The sequence below is a fragment of the Netta rufina genome, assembly GCF_964035555.1.
Source record: "Netta rufina genome assembly, chromosome: 10".
NCBI classification, from domain to species: domain Eukaryota; kingdom Metazoa; phylum Chordata; class Aves; order Anseriformes; family Anatidae; genus Netta; species Netta rufina.
The window spans coordinates 13213133-13239484 of record NC_140133.1 but is presented as its reverse complement, the minus strand read 5'-3'; the positions used below and the strand labels follow the sequence as shown (position 1 = coordinate 13239484).

At 47.4% G+C, this 26352-nt stretch overlaps 1 protein-coding gene across 2 annotated transcripts in view; it reads left to right on the top strand.

Moving 5' to 3' along the window:
• GRIP2 (glutamate receptor interacting protein 2) overlaps nt 1-26352 on the top strand; it is a 77806-nt gene that overhangs the window by 32198 nt on the left and 19256 nt on the right. For both annotated transcript variants that reach the window (XM_084292665.1, XM_084292664.1), the window contains 10 exons: nt 3135-3282; nt 3909-4078; nt 7938-8063; nt 8931-9083; nt 9292-9478; nt 13979-14124; nt 14790-14870; nt 22965-23031; nt 23837-23982; nt 24274-24418. In XM_084292665.1, coding sequence (XP_084148791.1) covers nt 3135-3282; nt 3909-4078; nt 7938-8063; nt 8931-9083; nt 9292-9478; nt 13979-14124; nt 14790-14870; nt 22965-23031; nt 23837-23982; nt 24274-24418 — 1369 coding nt within the window. The remainder of the gene's footprint in view (nt 1-3134; nt 3283-3908; nt 4079-7937; nt 8064-8930; nt 9084-9291; nt 9479-13978; nt 14125-14789; nt 14871-22964; nt 23032-23836; nt 23983-24273; nt 24419-26352) is intronic.

Sequence of the window (26352 nt, the reverse complement as noted above, 5' to 3'; positions counted from 1 at the left end):
TGGGTCCTCTCCTTCCTCTCTAATTATTTCCTTAAAAATAAACTTTTGAGAGAACGAGCACTAAGAAAACAGCTGCCGATCCCCAGCCTTTAATCGGTGGGGAAACCAGCTCTCCTGTACCTTCAGCACTGGGGTGTCTGACCGCATGGAGCAGGCTCTGCCTCCCTTGTGTCCACCATGATAAGGATGAGTACTCCTCAAGCGTATGGGTGTGAGTGGGTTTTGCACAGCCCTTTGTGTCCTCCAGGGACCAGGGGTCAGCCAAGTGGACAGGGCAATGGGATTTGCTGTACTTGAGCAAGTTTTGATCATCTTTCCTCTTTCTGTTTTGTTGGAAAGGGTTAGGGTTCATTACATCTGCAGTAAGTCACCTGGTGGCTGCTGAATTTCCCCCTGTGCATTTTGAAATAGGTGGAGTTTGGGTTCAGAAGGAGAGATGCAGGCAGGATTTGGGGGTAGATGTTAGCTGGGCTTCTGGGACTGACTTTGGACCAGAGCTGCTGATACTGAATTTTAACAGGGTCCTATGCAATTTATTTATCCTATTCATTTAATTAATGCCACCTAAAAGGAAAATGTCTTCAAAAAGGTGGAGGACAAAGGTTTACTTGATTACTAAAAACGTTTTTCTGAAGGTGGATGAGGATCGGGTACATGCTTTCACCTCTGCAGTGTCAGGAGGTGTAGGTCTTCATCCAGCAAAGAGGAATTAGGTGGGATTCCTTTCTGTTTCCCATTGAACAAGCTTTCTGGCTATCCATTAAAAAACATATGTTTACAAAAAGTTGCATGACAGTTGTGCCTCAGTTTCTCAGTCTGTAAAACGGCGCAGATCATGGCTCGCCAAACACCTTCAAAGCCTTCCATGACAGTGAGCACAGGCATGCAAAACAGCATCCACAGATGCAGGGGGAGGCTGTGGATGTGCCTGGTGGAGCAGGCACACCTCGTGGTGCTGAAGCAGCAAGGGGATTGCCTCCCTGCAGGAAGGTTGCTGCCTGGCCTGCCCTGTCCTCTCAGCATTTCTGTTCAAATTAGCTTGGGTGTTAATCATGCCTCACAAATATTGCTAAACTGCAGACTCCTGACCTTTGATTTGAGCCAAATCTTTCCATAGAATAATTAATAGAGGCTTGGTTGGTATTTCCTCAACGAATACCTCTGTAAAATGTATTTGGAGCAATCCTGGTCTGTGCCACTGGAGGTGGGAGTTAAAGGGGCAGCAGGGTGGCTGTAGTGCACAGGGGTAGCAAGGACCATGGGCTGGAGGAATGACTGTGATTTCCTGGAGTGTTACTGAAAGCTGGGTCCTGCCATGGGAGAAGGCGCCCATGGTCCTTTCCTCTCACCACTGTGCTGAGACTTTCCTGGGAAACACTTGGCAAAGATGAAAAGCTTGGACAATGGTGAAACCGAGAGGAGCAGGTGTTTTTCTTGTGAAGAAACAGAGATCTAACACCCCAATAAGCTGTTTCCGTGGCCATTTTTACTATCTCCCCTTTGGCTGGAGGAATATATACATGTGATGAGTAAATCCCTTTTTGGAGCATATGTGCTGGACACTCATGGGCTGAAAAACTAACGTATAGCTGATGCTGTTGGAGGAGATCCTTGGTCTCTTGGTGCCTCCTTTGCTAATGAAGCTTAAGTGCACTTCCCACAGGCTTCGCCTGGATGCTGTGTGCACTTTGGATTGAGCTGTGCTTTTTGCCAGGGCCCGCGGGTCTCTCCAGTGGTCCTTTCCAGCAGAGAATAAGCAGTGTTTTATTTGAAGCCTTGCGTAATCTTAAATGTGGCTTGGTCGTGCTCCTTCCTCCCCCAGGAAAAAGGGTGCTGTGAGTAGATCAGAGCCTGAACATCCCCTGGCTGATCCCTACACAAGGGAAAAATAAGTCTCCAGGGACGTAGCATCTTAACAAATCTCACGAAGGACCTTCCTGCAGCTTAGCTCCCAAGATCTGCATCAATGTTCCCATTTGTCAAAGAACAAGAATGGGCCATGCATCACATTTTGGAGCTGAGTAGCATCAGCATTTTCAGTGGAGCATAGCTTTGGAAGAGGAAAGCCTCCCCATGAATAATTAAGTGCTGAGGAGGCATCAGGCTCTCCGAGGGCTCTGCCAGCCATTCCTTGGAAGCAGATGCTAACAGGTGCAATTTTGTAGGAGTTTCATAGTCTCACTTACAGCATGCATTAAGCTTATTGCAGAAATTAATCGTTTAAACATGAGCTACCCTTGTATTGTCTGATGGGGGAGAGAAGGCTTCTGTAAGCATGTGGGTAGGGAGCTCTGTGTCTCTGCTCCCAGAGCCACACTAGTGGAAATGAAACAAGCAGCTGCAGCGATATTCCTGAGCTGGTGCTGGAGTTGCTGGCTTGTGTTGGTGGGTCAGCAGCATGCAAGACTTCTGAATACCTCAGAAAGCATAATCCTATTTCTCTGTGCCTTTTTTTGGGTTTGTTTGGGAAGAAACCTTAAATGGTGATGTCCTTCTGATTTTCTTTTGTGCTTTTCTTTTAAGTTGATGTGACTGCTGCATAGACTTTGAGCATTCTCTTCCTTGGTCTTGTTATTTAACCCAAAAAAGGAGAGGCAGGAGAGTTGTTTCCATGTGTGAATTGTTGTAATATCCTAGAATCACAGAATCGTAGAATGGTTTTGGTTGGAAGGGACCCCAGGGATCATCAGATTCCAACCACCCTGCTATGGGCAGGGACACCTTCCACCGGACCAGGTTGCTTAAAGCCCCATCCAGCCTGGCTTTAAACGCTTCCAGGGATGGGGAATCCACAGCTTCTTTGGTGCCTCACCACCCTCATAGTAAAGAATTTCTTCCTAATATCTAATCTAAATCTACCCTTATAGTTTAAAACCATTAATCCTTGTCCTATCACTACACTCGCTGACAAAGAGTCCCTGCCCAGATTTCCTGTAGGTCCTCTTTAGGTACTGAAAGGCTTTCTTTGCTAATTAACCATGCAATGCTAAGTTGTGGGGGTGTAGGAAGTCCCAACTACAGATTTACTTATGCTCAGGTCAGGTCAGCACAATTGTCCAATCTCGTCTGCTTCTGCATTTAGTGCAGGAAAAGTCTGTAGGAGAAGTGTCTTCAGATACCCTCTTGTTTTGCAGATACTGTAGCAAATGCTTCGGGTCCTCTACTGGTTGAAATAGCAAAGACTCCAGGATCTACACTGGGAATCACGCTGACGACAACCACGCATCGGAACAAGCAGGTCATTGTCATTGATAAGATCAAGCCGGCCAGTGTGGTGGACAGGTAAAGATCTGAACAGGCTGCTCTGCTTCTTTTCCCTTCTCCACTGATTTTTTTTGTCATCTTGTTAGTTATTTACCATACTTCCCTGCCTCTCCTTTAAATGGCCATGCCCACATGTTCTTATCACCAAGCATGCTAAAAATATCTGACCAGTGGACACTCCTCACCAGGAACAAATGTAATTCAGTGCACGTGAAAGCTGAGCTCTGTTTTAAAAACCTCAGGACTGAGTGCTTTGGAGCTGTGGAATGGCAGGAAATTTCTGGCTAGAGCCCTTTCTTGATATGCAAGTCAGCTTATCACTCTAGTAGTCACATCACTGAACTGCTGGCTGGTAGCACCCACCACACTGCTGGGTGAACACCCAGCCATCCAGAGCGGCTGCGACTGTGCACTAGTAAAAGCTTGAAACATCTTTCCCAAGACACCAGCAGCCTGACTTGACCATCTAAATTGATGTTTTTGTCAACGCTTGAACCTAATGTTCAAGTTGAAAGTCAAAAATGAGATATGGAAATAAATCATTTGAAGCAAAACAGCTGGATTTTGTATGTTTCTGCTTCTAGCCACAAGGACATGGATTTTGGCCGCATATATAATTACCTCTCTTGCTGTTTCCTTTGCAGATGTGGCGCGTTGCATGTTGGTGACCATATTCTCTCCATTGATGGCACGAGCACAGAGCACTGCTCCTTATTAGAGGCAACTCAGCTTTTAGCTGCCACTTCAGAAAATGTCAAGCTGGAGATATTACCTGTTCACCAAAGCAGGCTGCCTTTGAAGCCTCCAGAAACAGGTATGTCCTGTGGGCAAACATTGTTGGTTGCCCTCAAAACTCACTTGAAGTTCCCACTGTGGTTCTCACTGCTTTTGAATGCTCACAACAGACTGTTTTGATGAAATGCACGTGATTAGATGACGTTCCTCAAGGATTTGAATTGGGAAAAAAAAAAGGTAACATCTGTGCTTGAACGGAAAAATGGGAGTTGGGAATCCCAAGGTTTTGCAGTGCTGCCTCTTAGTACTTTGGATAAAGAGACTTTAGTGGAGAGGGAGGAAGACAACTTTGGTGCTGGCAAATGTTTTTACAAGCTTAGCTTTCATCGACTGGTGCCTGGTAAGGTTTTGTAAAGGACATGTCAGCAGCTAGGCAGGGTTCTGCTGGACTTTCTTAGGAAATAAAGCTGAAGCACAAGTGTTCATTTTTTGTCCCAGCCTGTTTGAATGACAGCTGTGTGTGAGCAGCCAGGCGCAAAGCAAAGGCATCCAGAGTTTTGTTTGTTATTTTTTTCTCTCTAAAGAAATACTAGAAAAAAATCTTGCTCATCAAACTGTAAATACCTGTAAATTTCAAATGTTAGGAGTCCTATGAGCATTCTTGTTGCTTACCTTTAGTTTTTTCTTCCATGTGGGAGGCTGAGTCAGGCTCTCATATATACATATTTGTGAAATCAGCCTCACTATAAGATTTGTTGCAACTGCTGCCTGCAGTTTTGTTAGAATCTACATTGGGCCTCTCGTAACTCATCTGTTCCAGCTGGTTCAGTACCAGCCCCTTTTGCATCCATTTTGAGTCACTTCTCTCTTAGGAATGTGCATTTTAATAATCTTGGTGCACAGGAGCCCCAGGCCCAATTCGTTTCTCTATTCTCTTCTGGGGAAAAGAAGGTTTGGTGAAAGGAAGAAATTATCTGTGTTGTCTTCTTTAACGTGATGCAGTGAAACATAAACTCTAATAACATCTTCATGTCTAGAAATAAATCTCTTACACGTCCAGTCCAATTTGTGCAGAATTAAAGCCATTTAACAAAGGGGACAGATGACTTGACCTTTGTGCCCAAGAAAAAATGGAAAGCTATAATCTTTTTTTCAGTGGCTGTTAAAATGAACTATTCTCCTTCTTCCATTAGTGCCCTGTTCCTAATCTCCTTTCAGAATATAGAATGAATATATGCATTCAGCAGCGGCTCCGGAGGAGGGAGATCTGTGGAAGGACAGATCTGTGTGCTCGGAGCGTTTTTACCTGTACCTCCACATATCAGGCCAGTTTGCTGTGGCAGAAATTCAGCAGGCAAACTTGTGAGAATAATTGCAACACACCAGTATGAATAAATAAGGGGTGTAACGATTGTCCCCGCTTTTTGTTCAACTCTAACACATGAGGGATCAAAGGGGAGGATGCAGTTCATCGACATGGCTGTTAGGAGGCAGAGATGAGCACCAGTGCTTGGGCTTAAACCTTCACCAGTGCTGATGGGGATGGAAAAGGTGGTGGGGACAGGAAAGAGAGCGCTTTGGACAAGAGGAGCAGCTCATGAAGCAGTGCTCTTCAGGGGTGTAACCAGCCAGAGCATTGTGCAGCCCATGGTGAGGAGCCAAGGAACCACACCAAAGCTGATGATCTGCATTAGGACCTAGGAGAGACTCTATCTTCTGCTCCAGACACTGAAAGCCAGCTCCACAGGCTGCTCTTTCTTAGTTTAGGGAAACAAACAAGGGCAGTAAGGAAAGATGGGCCATGCAAAAGCAAACCGTCTTGGTTGGCAGGAAAGTGAAGCCCAGAGAAAGCAGCTGAGGAGAGGAGATGGTGCAGAGGTGTCCCTGCTTGGCACTTGCATTGCTGAGTCCATCCGACGTGTGCCTGCATGGGGCTTGTGATGTTTTTTAAATACGGCTTCTTGTGCAATGAAAATCTGGTTACTGAGGAAGTGGAGAGAGATCTGAAGCTGCAGCTTCCATGAAAAAAATATGGTCCTTGCGGTCTAATGCTGAAGCACAGGATTTGTCAAACAGAGTTTGCTTTCTCTGCAGTGCTGGGGGCATTTGGAGAGTTTGTGGGAGGATTATGCCCTGCTCACAAGATCAGTGGGAGCGGATGGTGCCTGCGAGCAGCGCTGGGATGGGTGGCTTTCCTCAGGCACCGATGATGTGCAGAAAGCTTGGGGAAGGCTGTTGTAGGTTTTTATCCCATTATTGTCCCAAACCTCTTTTCTTCCCCCACTGCACTGACATCTGAGTTTCGTAGGCCTTTTTCTGTTGTGTCAGATATGGGCTAAGAACTTAGAGACAAATGGGAGAGGTTTAATTACTATAAATGGATTAAATGATTTTGTATGTACGCCCATAAGCTCTGTCACTTGTGTTCAAAGTATTTCATTTTATTAGGAATTCTGTTTTTGTCTAGATGCAGCCACACTTGCTCTTTGGATTTTTGTTTTTAAAAGCCTGCTGACTCTGAATTTCCTTTTGAGTCCACAAAATTGAAACCCCAGAGCTGGAAATGGACATTTTAAGAGCTTTATAGAGTAGGTGCTAAACTCAGTAAATGTTTAGCAAATACTTTGAAATAGTAAGTATGTTGGTCAGAAAACCTGACCTAAAGGATTCAGATAAGAAAAATGGATTTTCAGTGTTAAAAGACGCTAACAGCTGACCTTTATAAGAGATCTCTGGGTGGACACACTGGATAAACTGAGTCCCTCTCCCAGGTTTGCACGCTCAGAAAGCTCTGGTAGTGCCAGCTCCGGTGGGGGTCCCACCTGTGTGGAGAGCACAGAGCCCGGAGGAGGTCTCAGCTGGGAGAGTGCCAGCAGTTGCAAGGTTAAGAGCTGTGATGCTCTGCTGTGGGATGCTGTTCGTGCTCAGCTGAACAAAAGAGACACTTGCAATCTTGCTCATTAGCTGGCGAGTCCTCACAGAAGAAAATTGATCCAGACAGCGTGGTGCAGGGGTTCAGGAGAGAGAACTCATTGCTGCTGGGCAAGGCCAACTGACTCTGCCCTGTGCTGCCCAGGAGCAAAAGGAGCATCAGTGAGAGGAGAACAGGGACCTGTGCCTGGGGGTGTGTTTGAGGCACATCAGAGGGGATTTGTGGCATCGGGACCTGATGCTGCAAAGCTACAGTTCCTGGGACAAGGGATTTCTAGGCAATGGATGCCACACTGCAGCTAAAGCTGTTGTGTGGCCTTGAATAGAGCCTGCCACGTTGGTGCCATGTTTTAATTTGCCGTTTGCCATAGCGTTGGCATCTCTTCCTGTGTTGGTGGCCCTGTGTAATTGCCTGTAAGCAGCAGCGTGTAAAATCCCTTTTGTTCTGGTAAGCTGCAGTCCACCCTTTCCATATGTGCACCCTGCGACAGATTGCTAGCCAAGAGCAGCCACTGAACATCCAAACGCTGAAGCCAAGAGAAGTGCTCAGAGCGCTCCTAGGCACGTGTGGAAGGCATCGAGTGCTGTCCTGGGAGGGCAGCAAGGTGGGAAACAGCACGAGGAGGTTTCCCTGGTGCTGTCGGATAACGCCGATGGTCTCTGTGGGAAACTCGTGGCTGGAGGCAGCTTCTGCACGTTGCACAACAGACTGCAAATGGTAATGACATCTGTGCGCTGCCAGCACAGCTTAGTCAGGCTGTTGGCTCAGGACACGGAGTTTTTTAAGGGGAATGGGTGGATATCTGCCACTTTGCATCAAGTGTCACGAGGTTACACGGGGATGCGTTTTTGCTGCTGGTGCTTGACACACCACGGTTGCACTCTGGCATGTTCAGAGCTGGTATGAGGCTCTGTCCTACAATCTCCTGCCTTATGCTTCTTACTTTTTCTTTCTCTCACTTCTCCTCCCTGCCTGTGCTGATTTCTGCTCCCCTGGGTGACATCAGTCAAGGTGCAGAAGAGCGACCACCACCACTGCTGGGACCCCTGCGTCAACTACTGTCACACCCACCACCCTGGGCACTGCAAGACACCCACCTGGAACCAGACGTCTGGACAGGACTACTGCAAATGTAAGCCCAGAGCACGGTGTTGTCCCCATTCCTGCATGCGTTCGTGTTGTGCCTCTCCAACTCTGTGGCCTGGGCTGTCATTTATTTCCTCCAGAGTCACCTGGGTCTTTTTCTACAGGCCCAATGCTGAGGTGCAAAATCAGTATTGGGTGCCTGCTGCTCTGCGTGCACTGAGCTGGTAACTGCAATGAGAGCAGTGTGCTGGGCAGACCAGTGCTACCATCCCCTTATCCCATACCCCTGTGTCCTGCTTTCATATGGGCCAGGGAAAAAAATGAGTTGCTGTGGGACAAGGAGGGCAGCCCTGGTGATGTGTAGGAACGTGGTACACCAAGGCATCCAGCTCGGCCCTAGCACTGCACTGCGTGATAGAAGGACTACGGATGCTTCAAAATATGTTTGTAAACACAGCTCTTGCGGGAAGCAGATTCTGTTCAGCCCCAGGTTTCTGGTCTTAGGGCAGTGAGGCAGGCAGGAAACATTGTGCTGTGTATTGGGAAGCAAGCAGGGGAGCCCAGTTGCTCAGGAAGTTCAAGCTCTGGTTTCTCTTCCTATGCATTTAAGGTTCTTTAGTGCCATTGTGCCAACCAGCTGTTGGCTGCCCTGCATCAGTGACACGTTTTTCACCTGGTAGCCTCAAAGGCCAGTCACTGGAGTCTGCAAGCCAGAGAGCAATGTCCATCTTGAGCCCAAGCCCTCCCTGATAGCTCTCCTGGAGCTACAAGCCCAGGATGTGGGCTCACCTCAGCTTGAGCCCTGGGAAGAAGGAACTAGTTCAAAACTGTTAGGAATGGGGTGAATATCTATTGGGTGAACCCAGAACTGCATTTCTTTGTGTGTGCTTTAACACGCTCTGTATTTCCCCAGCTCTGGTGGCTGCCAACTTCTCGTCTCCCACCATGAACGCGCAGGGCTTCCCCTGCCAGAACTCCAACACGCTACCTCGCAGCTCCCACCCCATGAGCCCCCGCACCACCATGCTGAGGAGGAGGCAGAAGAAGAAGGAGCACAAGAGCTCACGTAAGAGTGGTGAGGGGCTGGGGATGGGATGGACGGGTGCGCGTGCCCTCCTCGCTGTCCTTACTGCCCTTGCTGGCTGTTAGCTGGGCGGGACAGCTCATCCCAGCACTGCCACAGCCTCCCTCAGCCTTGGTCACCGGCCTCACAGCCAGGCCAAGGTCTGTGATGCTGACTGTGGCTGCCCTGACCTTCTGCCTCTCCCTCACAGTGTCGCTGGCCTCCAGCACAGTGGGTCCTGGTGGGCAGATAGTCCACACGGAGACGACGGAGGTGGTGCTCAGGGGAGACCCTTTGAATGGCTTCGGACTTCAGCTCCAGGGAGGCATCTTCGCTACCGAAACCCTGTCCTCCCCACCTCTCGTCCGTTTCATTGAGCCTGACAGCCCGGCAGAGAGGTTAGAGACCTTGCCCTTGGATGCTGATGGTGCTGCTGCTGACCATTTCATGGTTTGGTTTGTTTTCTCTCCTCAGAGGCTCATTTAGATATTTACTATCATCCTTGTAATATCTCCCATTCTTCACTGGGCATGGTTTACTGTCACTGCCATTTCTGCACTCGTCGGCTGACCACGGCCTCCCTCGCATCCCAGGTGAACGTCTTGGCACCAGGCTACGGCTGTTCTGGGAGGAGGAGGAAGGGAGCGTGTGTCTGTGTGAGAGCGCCATTCCCATTCCTTTTATTTCTTTTGCTTTTTCTTATTCTTTTTCCTTTTCTTTCTCATTGAAAGACAAAGCTTTTGTCTGGTTGCAGAAAGGGGAAAAACATACACAAACGGGCCCCAGAAACTGTTTTCTGCCTGGTTTCATTGTAGCAGAGCCCAGCTCTATAAATTGGCCTAAAAGTTTTGAAGCACTGAGGAGGGCTCTGTTTGAGGGGCAGATTGAGGTGCATTTAAGCACTTCTGCTTTCGGCTCAATAATGCTGGGAAAAGAGCAGAATGGAGGAGCAGCATTAACTGCTCTGTGTGACCCCTGGGGAAACGGAGAGCCATGACTTCTGCAGTGGCCGAGCCTCAGCATGGGAGCTCTGCTTAAACTTCTTCCAAAACCTTCGCTGGCTGGGTTTAAAGTCTGCTCAAGTGCCTGCGCACTACAGAGTAGATGCCCTGTAATGATGCTTCTTGTGCTGAATGGATCAAGCCCCAGCATGGGACTGGTGTTTCCTTTTGCAAATGCAAGCTCTCGCTGTGCCGTCTGGTCTCTCTGTGTGTCTCCAGGTGGCCGATGCAGAGGCAGGGAGGAGCACGAGTGCCTGGCGCTGGGCTGTGTGCAAGGCCAGGCTGGGAGGACTAGGGCAAGGGACTGGAATAGGAAAATGTGTTGTCCCAAGCAAGGCAGGTTAAGAGCGATTTCAAAAGCCTTTTATGGTTTTGTTTGTTTGCAAACAAAGTTTAGAAACCAAAGTGGTGGCATTTTGTTCTTTTTCAATCCTCCATTACCAGGGTGAACTTGGCTCACACTGCAGAGCAACAACGTCCTTTTATAAATCAGGCAGCAACAAAGCCTGCTGTCCCCCGGGAGGAGGGAGATGTGCTGAAATCTGCCTGGCTTTGCTTTATCCTCTTGCCAAGCCTGGAGTGAAAGCAAAGACTGGTGGTGCGGACTCGCCTGGCTCTAACATGTCACACACGCTGCTCTCCCTTGCTGCTCCCAGCCAGCAGGATTCGCGCTCTCTTGGCTGCCACCCTCTGCTTTCTGATGGCAGGGAGCAATCCTCTCTGTGCCTACAGTGTGGATTTGATTTGGGGATTAAATCTCTCCAGTGTATTTCTTTCTTTCCTAGATTGTGCTGCTCTTCCTGGCTGGCAGGGAAACATTGGTTTTGCTCCCTAGCTTGAAGTGATAAGTGTACTGGGTTTACAGGGAGGTGAAAAAGGCAGTTTGGTGTTTCCATTTCACTTTTTGTTTCTTATTATCCCACAGAGCTTGTTTGCTCAATCTTTGCTAGATACCTTTTCCCCTGCCTTAACAGGTTCTGCTGTAACCACAGCTCAAGACATTGGAGCCATTTTTCTCCCCTTTCCCAAGTTAGGCTCTCAGTTGAGGCTGCTGGACTCTGCTTTCTTGGGCTGCAGTTGTTGCTCTTTGCAAATGTGGGTGAGCAGCAGGGGTAGAGGGACTGGGTCACCTGCATCTGTCATGCCCGTTCACACACTCTTGTGCAAAGCCTGTGAATCTCGATTTTCTGTGCACAGGACATGATCCACAATTGCTTTGCCCATCTGTCTTGACTGGAGGAGCTGCCTCTCGGGTGTTTAGCAAATTTGAGCAGTACTGGTGAGGACAGTGTCACCCTCTTTTCAAGGAATTAGTTTGTTTCACATTTATTATCTGCTTCGTTTTAGCTTGCAACAGGCAGTTTCAAACAAAAGCTGACATCTCCCTGACTTGTGATTTGTTTTACAGACAATAGTCTCTAACAGACGTTCCCACCCCACCCCTCGTTTTGTCTCCTGGATGCAAGATGAAGCCTTTAGGCTCAAAATGAGACAGTGCTTCAGCCCCTGTTATCAGCAGAGAGGGTGTAATGGGAAGAAGCCTGACGTCCCTTCTTGGCTGCCTTGAAACAAGCAGCTTTTTTGTCACTGACAGCAGTGGGAGAGTATCTGGCTTCTCCATCCCAGTATCCAAAATCAATGCTTCCTGCTGTGTTACGTGTTTTCTGGCTCTGCTCAGACACAGATCATCATGTTTCAGGCTTTTGAGGATGAAGAGTTTGCAAGAGGGAAGTTCAGCAGCTGTGTGATGTTGTCAGCACAGCTTTGATCTTTTGGGGGCTGCAACCCACCCAGCGATGTACACGCACAGCTGTGTGCATTTGACCCATGCAGGTCAACTCAGAGGTGTGTAAGGGCATGACACGATGGTTTTTGCAGCCAGCAATGTGGCTGTGGTCACAGCTGCTGCTGCTTACTCCACAGCTGGAGTGACTGCACAGATGCTGATGACGACGAGTGAGATCTTCAGCACATCCCCAGTGCAAGGCTTGAGTTTTCACTGCTCTGTGTCTAGCAGGACACCTCCACTGTTCCACTGCTTCTTTAAGCCCAAGGAATGAGTCACAACAAAATGCAAATCTCTGCAACCTGAAGGAAACCTTCCTGTCATGGACTCCAACACACCCATAGGGCTCTTTCACTCTTTGAGATGCTTGAACTCTTGTTCTTTGATTTTTAAGCACTTCTCCTCCTGTGATCTCAAGGTACTTTGTGAGCTCTAATGTTAGACTGTGCAGCTCGGAGATGCATGCACTCTCTGGGAAAGCTCTCTGAAAACTTCATGCAGGATCCCATAGCAGCGTCAGTGAGAGGTCTGCAGGAGCCTTGGCTCCCAGGGCCCTGCTCCCATTGCAAGGGCACATGGCAGTAGGAAACTGATGGTGAAATCATTCTGAAGAGTTAATGAGGCACATCAGGTCTCCTCACCCTCATGGTTGGAGGTAGGAGGTTGTGGCTTCACTCCACAAACTTTTAAAACCTGCAAGACTGGGGTTTCTTTGTAAAGAAAAAAAAAAAGCTGTCTTGCATGAAATATCAGTGGAAGCTGGCTTCTAGAAAGGTCAGGACAAAGGATGTAGTTGATCGTTTAACAGCAGGGGAATAAAGATTGGCAGAGGCTTAAAACAGGCTAGCTGATGCCTTCATGGGAAAACAACTCCAAACATAGAGGTGAACCTTAGACTTGTTTCCATAACTCTGAGTCTGTTTTGGAAACCACACCGTAGCTTACGTTAGTGATGGTTGAGCGCTCTCCCATGCTCTGCTCAAGTGAATGGCCTTACAGACAGGTGCTGAGTGGGAAATGGAACAGATGTGGTTATAGCAAGCAACTGCAGAAGAGTGTGGAGAAGGAGGAGGACGGGCAACCTATTGCCCATGGCCAGTGATGTGGAACACTACACTCTTGTCTTTGTAGAGCCATGGGTTTGTGCAGATTAGCTGTGGGAGGTAATGTGCAGGACTGTCTTGCTGGGATCACAGTCCATTAAAAAAAAAAAAAAAAGAAGAAGAAAAAAGAAGAACAAAGGATGGATAATGAATGTAGTGGTTCATGTGTGAACAAACATTTCTTATAAATACAGAAGAGTCTCAAGAGGCAAACCATGCTGTAGCAGTACATCTCCAACATAGCCCTGCTGTCATTATTCGACTTCCAAAGTGAAAAAACCTGCAGATCTATGCTCTTTGTGAAAGTGGGTCTAAACCAAAAAGCCCAAAGTGCCAGTTGTGGTTATATTGGCGGGCTATCACATCAGAATAATATTGGCCTTTCAGGGCAGTTAAACAGTATCAATGTACATTTGGCTTCCAGAAATGCAATTACAAGGGATAAATGATTATCCAATTTGCCGAGACGTTTCAGTGAGTTCATTGGATTGTAGCTTCAGTATTAGCCATGTATTAAGCAGAGGACTCTGTGCAATTTTCAGTGCCATTAGTTTGGTTTCCAGTGGATGCAGCCACACGGAGAGAGATGTGTACTGTTAATTAGGGTAGGAGGGCTCAGGTCCTTGCAATTCATCACTCGCATGTCTTGGCCATGGTATTATTGACTTTTAGGAGGGGATGGGTTTCTTTTTTCCCTGGAAGTTGCAGGAAATAAAAGAAATATATATGTATTGTATTTGAGAGTGAAGTATGTTAGAGCTTAAGCAAACTACAAGGGTTTGCTACCTTGTGACCTCTCAGGGGCTCCTGGCCCTGGGACGCACATTGCAGAATGAATTATCATCTCTTTGAGGCCACTTCTGCAGGATCTGTGGGTACTCTGTGTGTCTTCTAACAGATTTGTCTGGTAAAAGTAACTCATGGCTGGCTGTGGGGTTGTTTCTTTCCTCCTTTCCTTCTTCCCTGCCTCCTTGTCCCCTTCCCCTCTTTTCCCAATGCGGACTGCAGGTGTGGGTTGCTGCAAGTAGGAGACCGAGTCCTTTCTATCAACGGCATTGCGACTGAGGATGGGACCATGGAGGAAGCTAATCAGCTTTTGCGGGATGCTGCGCTCACGAACAAAGTGGTGCTGGAAATTGAATTCGATGTTGCAGGTAAGGTGCCAAAGGACTTGCTGCTCCTTACCACCTGCCAGACTCTGCCGGTGCCTTTGCTACCCTGTAGGAGGGAGTGTGTTCACAAAACTACATCAGGTTTTTGCTAGAGCTCAGGCAAGGCTGAAAAGACCCTGGGAGGAGGGCCTTTCCCATTTTTTTGTTGTTCTCTAATGCTCATTAAGACAGAGGGTCCTTCCTCTGATCCTTCAATAAAAGCCTTCTTTTCACCACTTGGCTGAGGTAAGCCTAGTGAGTAGATGAAGGAGCCACCTGCTCTTTAAACATTTGATGATTAATATGTGTAATATTTGTATTAATCTATGGCCTTGAGGAAAGGAGAGAGCTGAAGCAATTGGCTGGAGCTAAAGTGCAGCTTTGTATTTGGAAGGAAAAAAAAAAGTCTTTTTCTTTTACATTTACAAAGCTGCTTCAACTCCAAAGTACAATGTGATGTGAGCACTTCACTTGATGTTCAGAGCATGCATTTTTAATGAGAATCCAAATCTTAACCTGAAGTCCTTGGGGCCTCAGAGAACAACCTTATTTGAACCAATAAAGCTGAGCTTGATGGGCTTGTTTTTCTTGGTTCCAAAGAAACCATCCATGCCGATGAAAACTCTCTCCTTTCTCCTGTTTTCTTTTTGTCTGTTTTGGCTTTATAGAGTCTGTCATACCCAGCAGCGGCACTTTCCACGTTAAATTGCCCAAGAAAAGAGGTGTAGAGCTTGGAATTACAATCAGCTGTAAGTATTGCTCAGACTTTCACTAGCAGTTGCAAGAGCCACTGCTTTCTAACCTGGCACATCAGAGAGGCCCAGCAGAGAGAGAAAAGGTTATGTGGGGTTCCCTGGTAGCACTCACAGGGCTGGTGATTTATTCCCAATTAAATTGGATGTGTAGTTCTTGCCTCCAAGAGCTAGAGACCGCAGAAAAAAAACAGCTGCTGAAGGGTCAGGGCAAAGGATGCATCCCTGAGGAGCAGCTGAGCAGTTGGTGTGCGCTGCAGACTAATATTATGTTAGGTTATTAGTAATATTATTTTTATTTCCTTGCTCATAGTTGTGTTATGTTCCTTGCAAAACGGAATTGCTTGGGTCTGGTGGGAGCCTTGCAAGGAGAGGTGGAGGGAGGAAAAAAGGTGCAAGGTGAATTTGCAGCCAGAGGGTAGAGAGGGGAAACTGCCAGGAGAGGAAGGAGGAGGAGGAGGAGGAAGAGGCTGATGGGACTCAGAAGAACAGGGGGTCACTTTAGGGACAGGTTTGTTGCAACACAGGGAGTGGTTGCACTGACTAACCCCAGCTGTGGAGGGGAGACCTGCCTGCCAGGACTTGGTGGCTACCAAGAAAACAAGACATCAACCTTTTTCTTTCTTCTCTGTCTTCTGCTCACTCTTGATTAATTATCTTCATCTCTGTTCCGGACCTTATTTTGCATTTGAAGACCTTTGAGCCTCTTTGGAGGGAACACTGTGAGGAGATGATATAGGCAGATCCATCCCAAAATTTTGGCATATTGGGGTGGTCTTACGCCTTGCACCAGTGAACTTTTCCTTTATACAAGTGCGAACTGGTCTCACATCATTCATCCCTCTTCCACTGCTGGGTAACCTGAGTTGAATCATCTCAGGCTGGCCATGCCCAGAGGCAGCCACCACATCTCAGATGGAACAAAGCAGCTTGTGAAACTGCAGCAAGGGGATCTTTTGTCTCAGCTGTCAGGAGCGTGGACTCAGCTGTGTCTGGGGGATGGAGTCACTAAGAACACTTTCAAAGTAGGCTTCATTGAAATAGATAAACTATTTGCAATTACTTCTTGGTGTTTACAGCATTAGTTTGTGAGTTAATTCGAGGTGCTTTGGTCTAAGGGGTGTGTGTCTTAGGAGAGACTTGAACATCCACAGGGTCATGACTTTGCACCCCATGTTATTTCTTCTCCCTCTTCCCAGTTTCCCTTGTTTGTGCCATGAGCTGAGAAACAGCAGTACAACATCTAACATTTGGACTGCTAGCAATTACCGTTTGAAGACATCAAAGTGCCTTCCAAAAGCAGTGGCGTGTCTGTAATGCCGTTCACTGGTGGGAGAGCAGGGGCATGGGGCAGCAGCCCAGGGAGGCACAGCTCACGCTGGGTCCCTCGCCTGCTGCGTTAGCATTGCAGTCTCAGGTAGAAACCCAGGGTGATGGATCTGGGAGCAAACTGCTGGCTTGAGCGTGGCCAGGATTTCACTCCTTTTAAGCTTCAAAGCTTAGATTTGATCTGAGGCTGGAGAGCAAAATGAACCCGGAGGTTGCCAGCAAGAATATTAGTTTTTATTTGTGGAGTCTCACTGCAATGGGATCTGCTTTGGATGGGCATTTACACTTCAAACGTATTTTAATGTTGGAAATGTTTTCGTTTGAAATGTGTTTAAAAAATTGATTTCACACACTTTTTGGATATCATTGCTAAATAAAAAGAAACTGAACCCTGGATTTTAAATAGTTAGATGCCCATTGTCAATTGCAAAGCAGTTTTTTAATAATATAATACATTTGATCTTTTTGATTGTTGCCCGTGTTTAGAGGCCATTGGTTAAGAAACGCGTATGCATAAACTTAAGATATATCTCAGTCCTTCGCTGAGTCAAAACACAAATTGTATTCACAAACAGAGCAAAAGATAGAGATCCAGAAAATGTGGTGGCAAGGATGAAATGCTAGTTGCATCCTAATTCTGTTTTCATATATTAGTCCACATAAGCCTATTTCCACAAGACCCTTAGCGAATTATATCATCATTTTGTCACTCTGTGTCTGACCAGGCGGATAAATACACCAGTTTCAAACATTTAAACCAAAGCAAGCAGACATATGGTAAGTACCTCCTGCAGAGACATGATGTGCATGCAGGAGTGTGATGCAAGCAGCAAGAAATAAGAAGTAAAAATAACCCTTCTCTGTTTTGCTCAGTTCCTCCCAGTCCTGATTTGAATGCTTGTATAGATCCAAGCTTTATAGCTTCCTTCTGACAAGGAAAGGCATATAGCTACTGTTGAAAGTAGCAGAAACTGGGCCAGATTAAATAGATGACAACCTGGGGGAATCAGTACAAGACCTTTGCTGTCATGGCTTCAGACTTGGGTTTGTTCTAAAACTTTGCGGCACACTGTAGATGAAAGATGAGTTGCTTTCACTGAGTTTTACGTCTTGGCTTCCATGGGCTCATCTGTAGACCGTTCCTCTGTCTAGGAAGGTTTGAGGCTGCCTTCTTACATGGGCAAAAAGTGTTACAACCTGATCGCAGAAGTGCTACAGGAATAAAAGCGGTCAAGTTCTTACTGTGCTATGACTCTCAGAGCTAATCGGGAGATGGGCTAAATAAAGCTGGGGGTGAGCAGGAGTCTTGATGGATGGAGTGAAAGAATTCATATAATGGAGCCGGCTGCCCGAGGAATCATAAATCTGTTGGAAAACCTCATAAAAAGGATGGAAACCCGAGAGGTTTCTGTATGAAGAGGGCAGGAACTGCTGTTTTTGGTATGAACATGCTGAAAGGTTTTGTGCTTGCTCCTGGTTTGGGGTAGGTGCTTGCTGAGGCCTCTTGTCTTCTTCAGGGTGTCTCCATTTGCTAGGAAGAGAAGGGTTGGGGCTGAGTGAGCCCCTGGTGGGGATGAATAGGAAATCCAAGGGATGAATCTCTTACTGACTCTGCTTTGTATTTCAATGCCACCTTGATGCCCTTAAACCTTACTTCGGCCTCCTACCTTTGCTAAATGAAAATGAGCAACGCAAAGCAGCAAAGCTGCCTTGTTTGCACCACTTCCTTGTGTTTCGTGCAGGGGTGAAGGGACAAGAAGCCAGCAAAATCAGTCTCATTTTCTCCAAACTCCAGTGCCTTGGTGTCTGTCACAGGGAGACGGCTGCGTTTGTTTTTAAAACTGCTGCTCTTATTGAAAAGCAAAGTGCACGCTCCTTTCTGCCTCCGCACGGCTCAAAGGGACGTGTGGGTGGCGAAGCTCAGTTGTTTGCAGAGACCTCGGAGGTGCTCTGAGTGCTGGGGATGCAAAGAAGTGCAAAGTGAGATTTTTAACACAATGATGTGAAGATTTGGCTCTTGTTAGCCTGAGCCGCTTGTCTCCATTAGCAGAACACATGGCATAAGTGCTCTGATCTTCCTGGTTGCATTCAGTTCTAATGATGCAGTTACGCCTTTGTAGATTTTTCTGTAAACCTCCTACAAATTAAAATCTCCGACAGCGAGAAGCTAAAAGTCATGTTTTCTTGTAAGCTCAATACCTGACCTCTTAAAATAAGATGCTCATTTGCCATTAGCCTCTGGAGAATGATGGTTGAAAAGATTGCTTTTCTGTTTTCCTTTTTTTTAGTTTGTCTCAAATATCCTTTTCAAGGGCTACTTGCGAAATGCACTGCAGGGTGCAGGGCTGTTGTTGCTGCTTAGATATTGAAATTACCGTTCATTTTAGCTATGCATTAATGCTTTATATAGCATGTTTATCAAATTACCTTTCTATAACTTAACAAATCAATTCCTGTGCCCTTGCAGTGAAGTGCTGCAGATAAGGAGCAGGTACTATATCTGCTTGGGGGTGATAAAGCCAGAATTTGGACGGATAGATAACTTCGATTAAGTCTCTTAAGCAGGGTAATCACTGTCCTAGTGACAAGATGGATCTGTGAGCTGACCCAACCCGGCTTTGCTGGTGCTGGATTAACCCAGGACCTGCCACCAGCCTGGCAGAGCGCGTCTGTGAGCGGCAGCGTGTCCCTGGAGTCTCCTGTCTTACCCCACGCTAACACTGCAACCTGAAGAGATTTGCAGCTGATTCACTGTGATGCAGTTACTGAAGTGAGATGTTCTGCCCAGGCTTTGCTACCCGGAGATTTTGAAAGGAAATAGATCTGCGGTGGTGTAAATATCCTGCTGGAGATGCTGATAATTTATGCACCTGCTGCTAAAACTAATGACGGGAAAAGGGAAAAGTTGGGTTCTGGGGACTGGATTTTCACTGCTGCTCCTTGTAATCGATTCTGATTTGCTTTTATTCCTCTTCTCATTCCGTAGCTATCCTGAGATTATTGGGTTTCTGATTTTGTTTGTTTTTCCACCCTTTATAAGCATTTGCTTTCTTAAATGTGTTTGTATGGCATTATTACAAGTTCTTTAATTACACATTGGCAGAGTGCTGCTTCAGCATGATCGATAACGAAGGGCATTCATAACCGTTTGAGGCGCTGATGCGTGTGAGATATGTGCTTGCGCTCCTTGGAGGGGAATAATTTACCGATGCGAGTCACTATGCATTCTATTAAAACCACAGAAAGGACATGTGTTTCTGGCCTTGTCATCCATCAGAGAGTAAATGCCGAGTGAGCCAGAATCCCAGCAGAGGTGGCGAGAGACTGAAAGCAATTTATAAAAAGTAAATAACAGTATTGATCAATTCACCTTTTTATCACTGCCCTGTCACCACCGCCAGGCAGTGTTTTCATGGTGAGTTTCTCCCCCACCCCACGCTTCTGCATTCACCAACTGTTTATTTATGGAGCTTTCTCTGGGTCACTGGAGCAGATTGAAACTACCTTCTGTACTGGTAAACCCACCAAAAAGACAAATCCATCCGAAAAAGAGCTTGCTTCCACCACAAGGCAGATGGAGGCTACAACCAGAGTGCCTGCGGGAGGAGGTGTGACTTTCTGTACTCCAGCTCCTGCCTCTCTCAATCCATCTCTTCCCTCGGCTGCCTGTGCTGCTGTCTCTGCTTTACGGATGGGAAAGCAAGACCTGGAGGCAAGGCTGGACGTCCAAACCATGTCTTCCTCCAGCAAACAGAATTACCAAGGCAATGCTCTTTGAAGAGAAATCACCACCTGGACAGCAGAAATGAATGGATAAAGAGGCTTTACTCACCTGTGCACGTGTCCTAACTCCAAACACCACAACTCTGAGTAATAATATACTTTAAAGTTGTGGGGTTTTTTGTTTGTTTGTTTTGATTTTTTATTTATTTTTTAATTGCAAGTGAATTGGAAAGGGTTTATCCAGAATCTCACCAGGAATCAACAAACCCAATGCCTCTGCCCCTAGAGTGAGTCACAGCTTCAGTGAAATTGCAGCTTTCTCCCATGTAGAGAGGGCAGCTGCTGCACAGGCAGGTCGTCGCCCTGCTCCAGGAGCCCGGGGTTTTTGGCAGTGTGCATCCCAGCGTGGCTGGAGCCAGCCTGCTCCCAGCTGAGGGGTGGAAAGCAGAAATCCCAGCTGGGCACTGGGGCATGAGGAAGGGCAGTGGGATGCCAAAGGCGAATGACTGGAGTTAGTAAGTACTGGTTTTTAAATTGAACAGCAAGTGATGCTCAGTGCTTTGAAATTTCATTATCTTAACTTTGTATCTTACGCCTCTTGAGAGAATGATTATTCATTAAGTCTCTTTAACTTACCCTTCAGCCTTGTAGGTACTGACTAATAATGACTGTTTTATACAGCCTTTCAATTTCATACTAAGTGGTTATTTAAAAGAGAGGGCTGCCACATATTAAAGCACGGTTTGGATGCTCTGATGGTAGGGACAAGGATATACCATTCTTCTTCTCTTCCATTTAACTGAGGTCTCAAGAAAATCTGTCTGGAAAATATGACTTCAAAAAAAAAACAAAACAACAAAAAAAAGGCCAACCAACCCAAAACCCACAACAATTTTTCCTTAAAACTTGTTTTGTTTCCTAATGGACAAAGCATTCCCTTTGGATACGGGAAGAGCTGTGCTGCCTTCAGTGCTGACACCTACTGCAGGGCTGCAGAAGGATGGGGCCTTGCCAGGACCAGGGTGTCGCAGGGTCTGTAAGGCAGGTGCTGAGATAAATATGTGCTGCAGAGCTCGAGGCGTGCTGCTTTCTATCCTTGTTCTTCTTCCCCCTCTCTTTGCTCTTGTGAGTCTTGGCAGTCTCCGGACACATCACCCCGGCAGTGCCTGGGTCGGGTTTAGAGGTGGCTGCCCCCAGCCCTCCACCAGGACTGCGGCTCTCTCCCTAACCCCCTTCTGTCATGCCGCCTCTGCTTTGAACCTAATAAACAAGCCTCACGGTGAAAAGCATTTGTGCTAACCTGGATCTCTTTGACAGAACCAGGCTAGGCAGCGATTAAGCACGCGGCGCTGCGTGCCAGGGCTCGGCACCTTTGGGGCAGGGTGGAGGGGTGAGCTCTCGGGGTCTCCCATCGCTGCCACTTGGACCAGCACCGTGTGCACCTCTGGGCTGCAAGGACACGTCCTGTGTTCAGAGAGAGATCAGCAGCAGCGATAAGGGGGCCGTATATCTCCTTCCCCTGGGCTGTTAGTCCATGCTGTGTGCCCTTCTCAGTCAGCGCGGGTGTTTCTGCGTTGATTTTTGACACATCAGCCTCTGTCTGCACCCTGTGCTTCCTTCCCACCTCTCACTCTGCCTTCGATGTAACTGCTCTGTGCCACAGACAGGTTGAGTACAGGCAACCTCGGTGAACCTCCACAACCCCCCTGCTTTTCTTTGACCCCCAGCCACAAGCTGAGCGTGAGTTTCTAGATGAAACCTGCTCAGCACCACGCTCCGGTAAGACATGGGGAAAATAATTCTTCCCGGCCCTGTATCATCCAGCAGTCGCATTGCTGTGACTATTATAAAATCCATCACGGTCTGCTCTTCACTGTCTGACCCGACTTCTATACTCAGCCGTGTTGCAGCTGAAATTGGCTGGCTTTTCGTGCTGTTCGGTGCAGTTTTGGTTATATCTGCGAGAGGATATCCTTAAAGGTGATGGGCAAAGCACGTATGTTTTTAAATCTCATAAATGAATGTAAACAACAAAAAAAAGCTAGAGCAGAGATGCTGGTAAGAGAAAGGGCTTGTTCCTTTATGTCTGACTTCGTGGGGCACTCTCTGGCTCCTGCTCAGGCAGGTAGATCTCTGTTTTTTGATGCCAGGCACCTTTCAGGAGCTGTGATCTCTGTCCTGCACCCAATACATTCAGATGCTGCAGGTTTCTTCCTTCCCACGCAGTTTTGGCACAGCAGCTCCGTCAGCTTTAAATGAGATGATGCCATTCCCATAGCGAGGCAGGAGGGGTGATGCGGGGTGGAGGGGTTGCTCTCGGTGTCTCTTCGTCATGCGGATGGCAGGGAGGTCAGGAGGGAGTCAAGTCAGAAATCTCTCTTGGGTTTCTCAAGACAGCAGCAGGTCTTGCAAGCAAATTTGAAAATGCAAATGCTCCCAGAGATGCATCCTCACATCTCGCATGGGCTGAAAAAGTTCTCAGGCTGGGGAGGGAGGGAAAGATTGGACACCACCAGCTCCAGAGCTGAGAGCAGCCCTGAGTTACCCAGTTGTATGCCGAATTTATCTGGGGAGCTGAAACAACTGGAAAATGTTTGTTTTGTTTAGTTTTTCCTAATTTTTCCGTGGTTATTTTCTGCCTGGAAAATTTCCTAGGCCACTTTACTTCAAAACCAGAGAAGGGCTTATATTAGCCAGAGCTCTGAGCTAGGTGCTCCCCAGGCAGCAGTGCTAATGCCTGCCCCCTGCCATAGCCAGGGGGTGTCAGCAGTGCTGGGCAGTCTCACCTCCTGCTGCTGGACACCTCGCAGCCTCCCCTTAAAGGACAACCAACAAACATTTGCAGGGATTTGCTTCTTCTTCTTCTTCTTCTTCTTTTTTTTTTTTTTTCCTTCCCAGTTGTGGCTTCCAGAGTTCAAGTGTGAAGCACCGTTTTGTCAAAGGAATATAAATCCCCTTTCCTCCGAGCTCCTTTTCCCCATTAACCACTCCCCTCCTGGGTAGCAGACTGAGCGTTGTACCCATTTGTCTCTTTTACAGCTGCGAGCAGAAAGCCTGGGGAGCCTTTGATCATCTCTGACATCAAGAAGGGGAGTGTAGCACATAGGTGAGTACAGAAATTCCTGCCTGCTAAACCCAAGGCAAAATACCCACTCCAGTAAGGAGAGGCAGAAAGATGCCCCAGCAGTAGCACTTGGGTCCGGATTTTGCCAGCATTCAAGCAGATGTCAGCCTGAGAGGCTTTCTTAGACCACTGTAGGGTTTGGAATAAAAACAGTCTTTACTGAAGCAAAGAGAGTTGAGCTAATGGAGAAGATGGCCAAGGCAGATTCAGAGGTCTGCAGACCCTGCAGATGAATGTTTGGCATCTAAGACCATGTGCTAAAGGGCACCATATATATACATCTCTATCCCATAAGGTGCAATGGCTCATCAGGTAGTTTGCTATGTCTCAGCTCCTGCCCAGGTGAGTGGAGTGATTGAATTGTGGGTGCTGGTGGAGAACTGTGCAAATAACTCAGCCTTCACTGACTGCACCTCTGATCCCAACACCTCATAGCAAGGCGTTCAGGGGGATTTAGTGCTGCTGGAGGGCTGGTTTCTAAGAAAAGGTAGAATATTTGTCGGTTAAACATCAAGCAGTTTTGAGTGCCGTAGGTTACCCAGGCTGTATATCTAAGTAGGCGAGAGCAGCAAAGTAATCTTCCTGCCTTGTTCTGGTTGATGCACGTTTACACAAACTTCTTCCCTGTAAGTTATAATTGCCCCAGCCTCTGTTCACGCTTGTTTCCCAGAAAAGATCAAGGGGAAGAAAAAGCTAATATTGTCATCACCACTGCAGAACTGAATGCATTGCTGGATTTGAAAGGCAAATACAAATGTACTTTAGTTTTCTTCTTCTTTCCCCGTAGAACTGGCACCTTGGAGCCGGGAGACAAGCTGTTAGCCATTGATAACATCCGACTCGACAATTGCTCAATGGAGGATGCTGTGCAGATTTTGAGGCAATGTGAAGACCTGGTCAAATTGAAGATTAGAAAGGATGAAGATAACTCTGGTACAGAAATCCTGATGCAAACTGGTGCCTGTCCACTTTAATGACATTTCCCAATAGGTAGTGCAAACCAACAAAGATAAGGGCTTCTGCCTGTCTGGTCACCACTTTCCAATTGATTATAGTTTATTTTTGTTATTCTGCCCTTAAATGGAGTCTGGAAGGTTAAAACCCTGTTCTGTATGAGCATAGCTGAAGGCTGAAGGCTTTTGCTTCTAAGTGCTGCAAGTCTTTCTTATGACCTCTTTCTTATGGCAAATGAAAAAACCTCAGCGTTCCTGTTTTCTCTTCCAGATGAGCAGGAGACGACCGGTGCTATTATCTACACGGTGGAACTGAAGCGATACGGCGGGCCCTTGGGAATAACCATCTCGGGGACAGAGGAACCTTTCGATCCCATCGTCATTTCAGGCTTGACAAAAAGAGGGCTGGCAGAAAGGTGAGGTTTGGGAACAGAGGGGTTGAACTGATGTGGGAAAGGGTCTTGAAGCTTACAAAGCCTTCTCTGCAGCTCTTCTGAGGTGTTTTAGCCATTTAGTCTGCTAAAAAGGAAAGGTGCGATGGAGGTACCGCACACTGTGAAGCAGTAGCAGCCCTGCTGGCCTGGCTTTTCAGACCCACGTTCAGGACATGTGGGCTGGTCAGGACCGTGCTGTTAGGGCAGTGAGAGAGGCTCAAAGCAGGGCATTTCTGGCAGAGTCAGATCCAGTGCGTTGGTTGAATGCAGCAGCTGGGAAAATGTGTTTATCTGCCTCTCTTCCACTGAGGTGCTTCCTAATCTGATTTCCCATGCTACATTTTGCGTGGGGAATGCCCAGCCCGCCCAGGAAAGCACCGTATCCTTCTGGCCAGGGTTCACCTGCTGCTAAACCACTGTTTATGGCCATGGAAGCACTGGGTCCTACTGAAACCACAGATTTTGGGGATCTTCCAACCTGTCTTTGGTGGTTGATTGTTCTGTTACACGCGGAGGTATCTCAGTGCAGGGCTGGTGTGCCTGAGAGCAGCAGACATTTATACTGCATAAATGTAGGTGCAGATTTACCTTCAGCAGCCGGGGAGGTTGGCTGTGTGTGTGTGCCTGAGTCTGAATGTATGTGCATGCGTGGGATTTAAAGGATCAGGACACTGCTGAGAATATAAGGTGGAACTGAGTCATGCGCTGTATCTTAATTATTCTGTCTGTACGGTAGCTGTGACGTGTAAATAAATCACTTCAGCAGCCCTGACTCATGCTTCTCATGGGGCTGCTTTACCCTGTGCTGCCTAACAGGCAGCAAAAATCCTCTGAACAAATAGGTGTGAAGTGCTAGACCTTGGCAAAGTTTGACTTCAGATCTGCCCTTTTGCTTCTTTCTGGTTCAAGGCTAAGCTCCCAGTGAGCTCAGTGGTAACACAGCTCAGTGCCTCTTTCTGCCTCGAGTTCCTCGAGCTCTTAGCAAGTGCAGTGCTGCACAGTTCCACTGCTTTCCTTTGGTACAGAAAACCGAGTAAGAAGTAAGGAAGAGGGACAAGCTCAATCATTAGTGGTTCTTCGGGGATTTTGTGTCACTGCCCAACTCTGTAGGATTCAGTCTTTTTTCACTAGAAAATACCAGCCCTGGGGTATCCGAGGCTTTTCTGCATAGCAGTCCTGCACTGTACCTGCAGCCCAGCGTGAGAGAGGTTCAGGACAAGAAACCCAGATGATATAAGGCATCAGTAGGTGGCTTTGTACCCTTGCTGCTCTCAGTTCCCTTTGCAGTGCTGTGGCTGTTCCTCCTTCGAACTTGGATGCACATCAGTGACTGCTCTGCGGAGAAAAGTAGTGCAGGCAAGTGCTGCGGTGCTATTGAATTTTGATCAGGAACTGGCACGCAGCAAGGAATGAAAAGCCTTTTGAGAAGAGCAACAGAGCCATTCAGCACGTTCACTGTAGCAGGCTAAGGAATAACAGTGCCTGCACAGGGGAGCAGTGGGGGGACAAAGCAGCATGGGGATGTCTCCAGGTAACCTTGGCTTCTTGCAGGGAGGGTGAGGAGCACTGGGATGAAGCCTGCCTGCAGGAACGTGCATATTTTTCTGCTGAGATGGTGCACATTTTTCTCCTGGGAGTAGCAGAAAGGAGTGGCTTGACCTTGTCAAGGGAAGAGGGGTGTTCTTAGTTTTATAATAGTTTGTCCCTTCCCTGTCAACACTACCCATCTCTGTGCCACAGGCACCCTTCTACCCGTGCTCTGAAGGGCGTGACAGGTTTCTGAAGGTCAGGAGTTAAACCCAAAGTTGTGCCTGGCTTTTCCTGGAGCAAAGCACACGTTTCAGCAGCAACAGCGTGGGGTGGGCTGGGTCCTGGCATCTGATAAGGGGCACACACCAGCCGCACCTGGAGAGGCA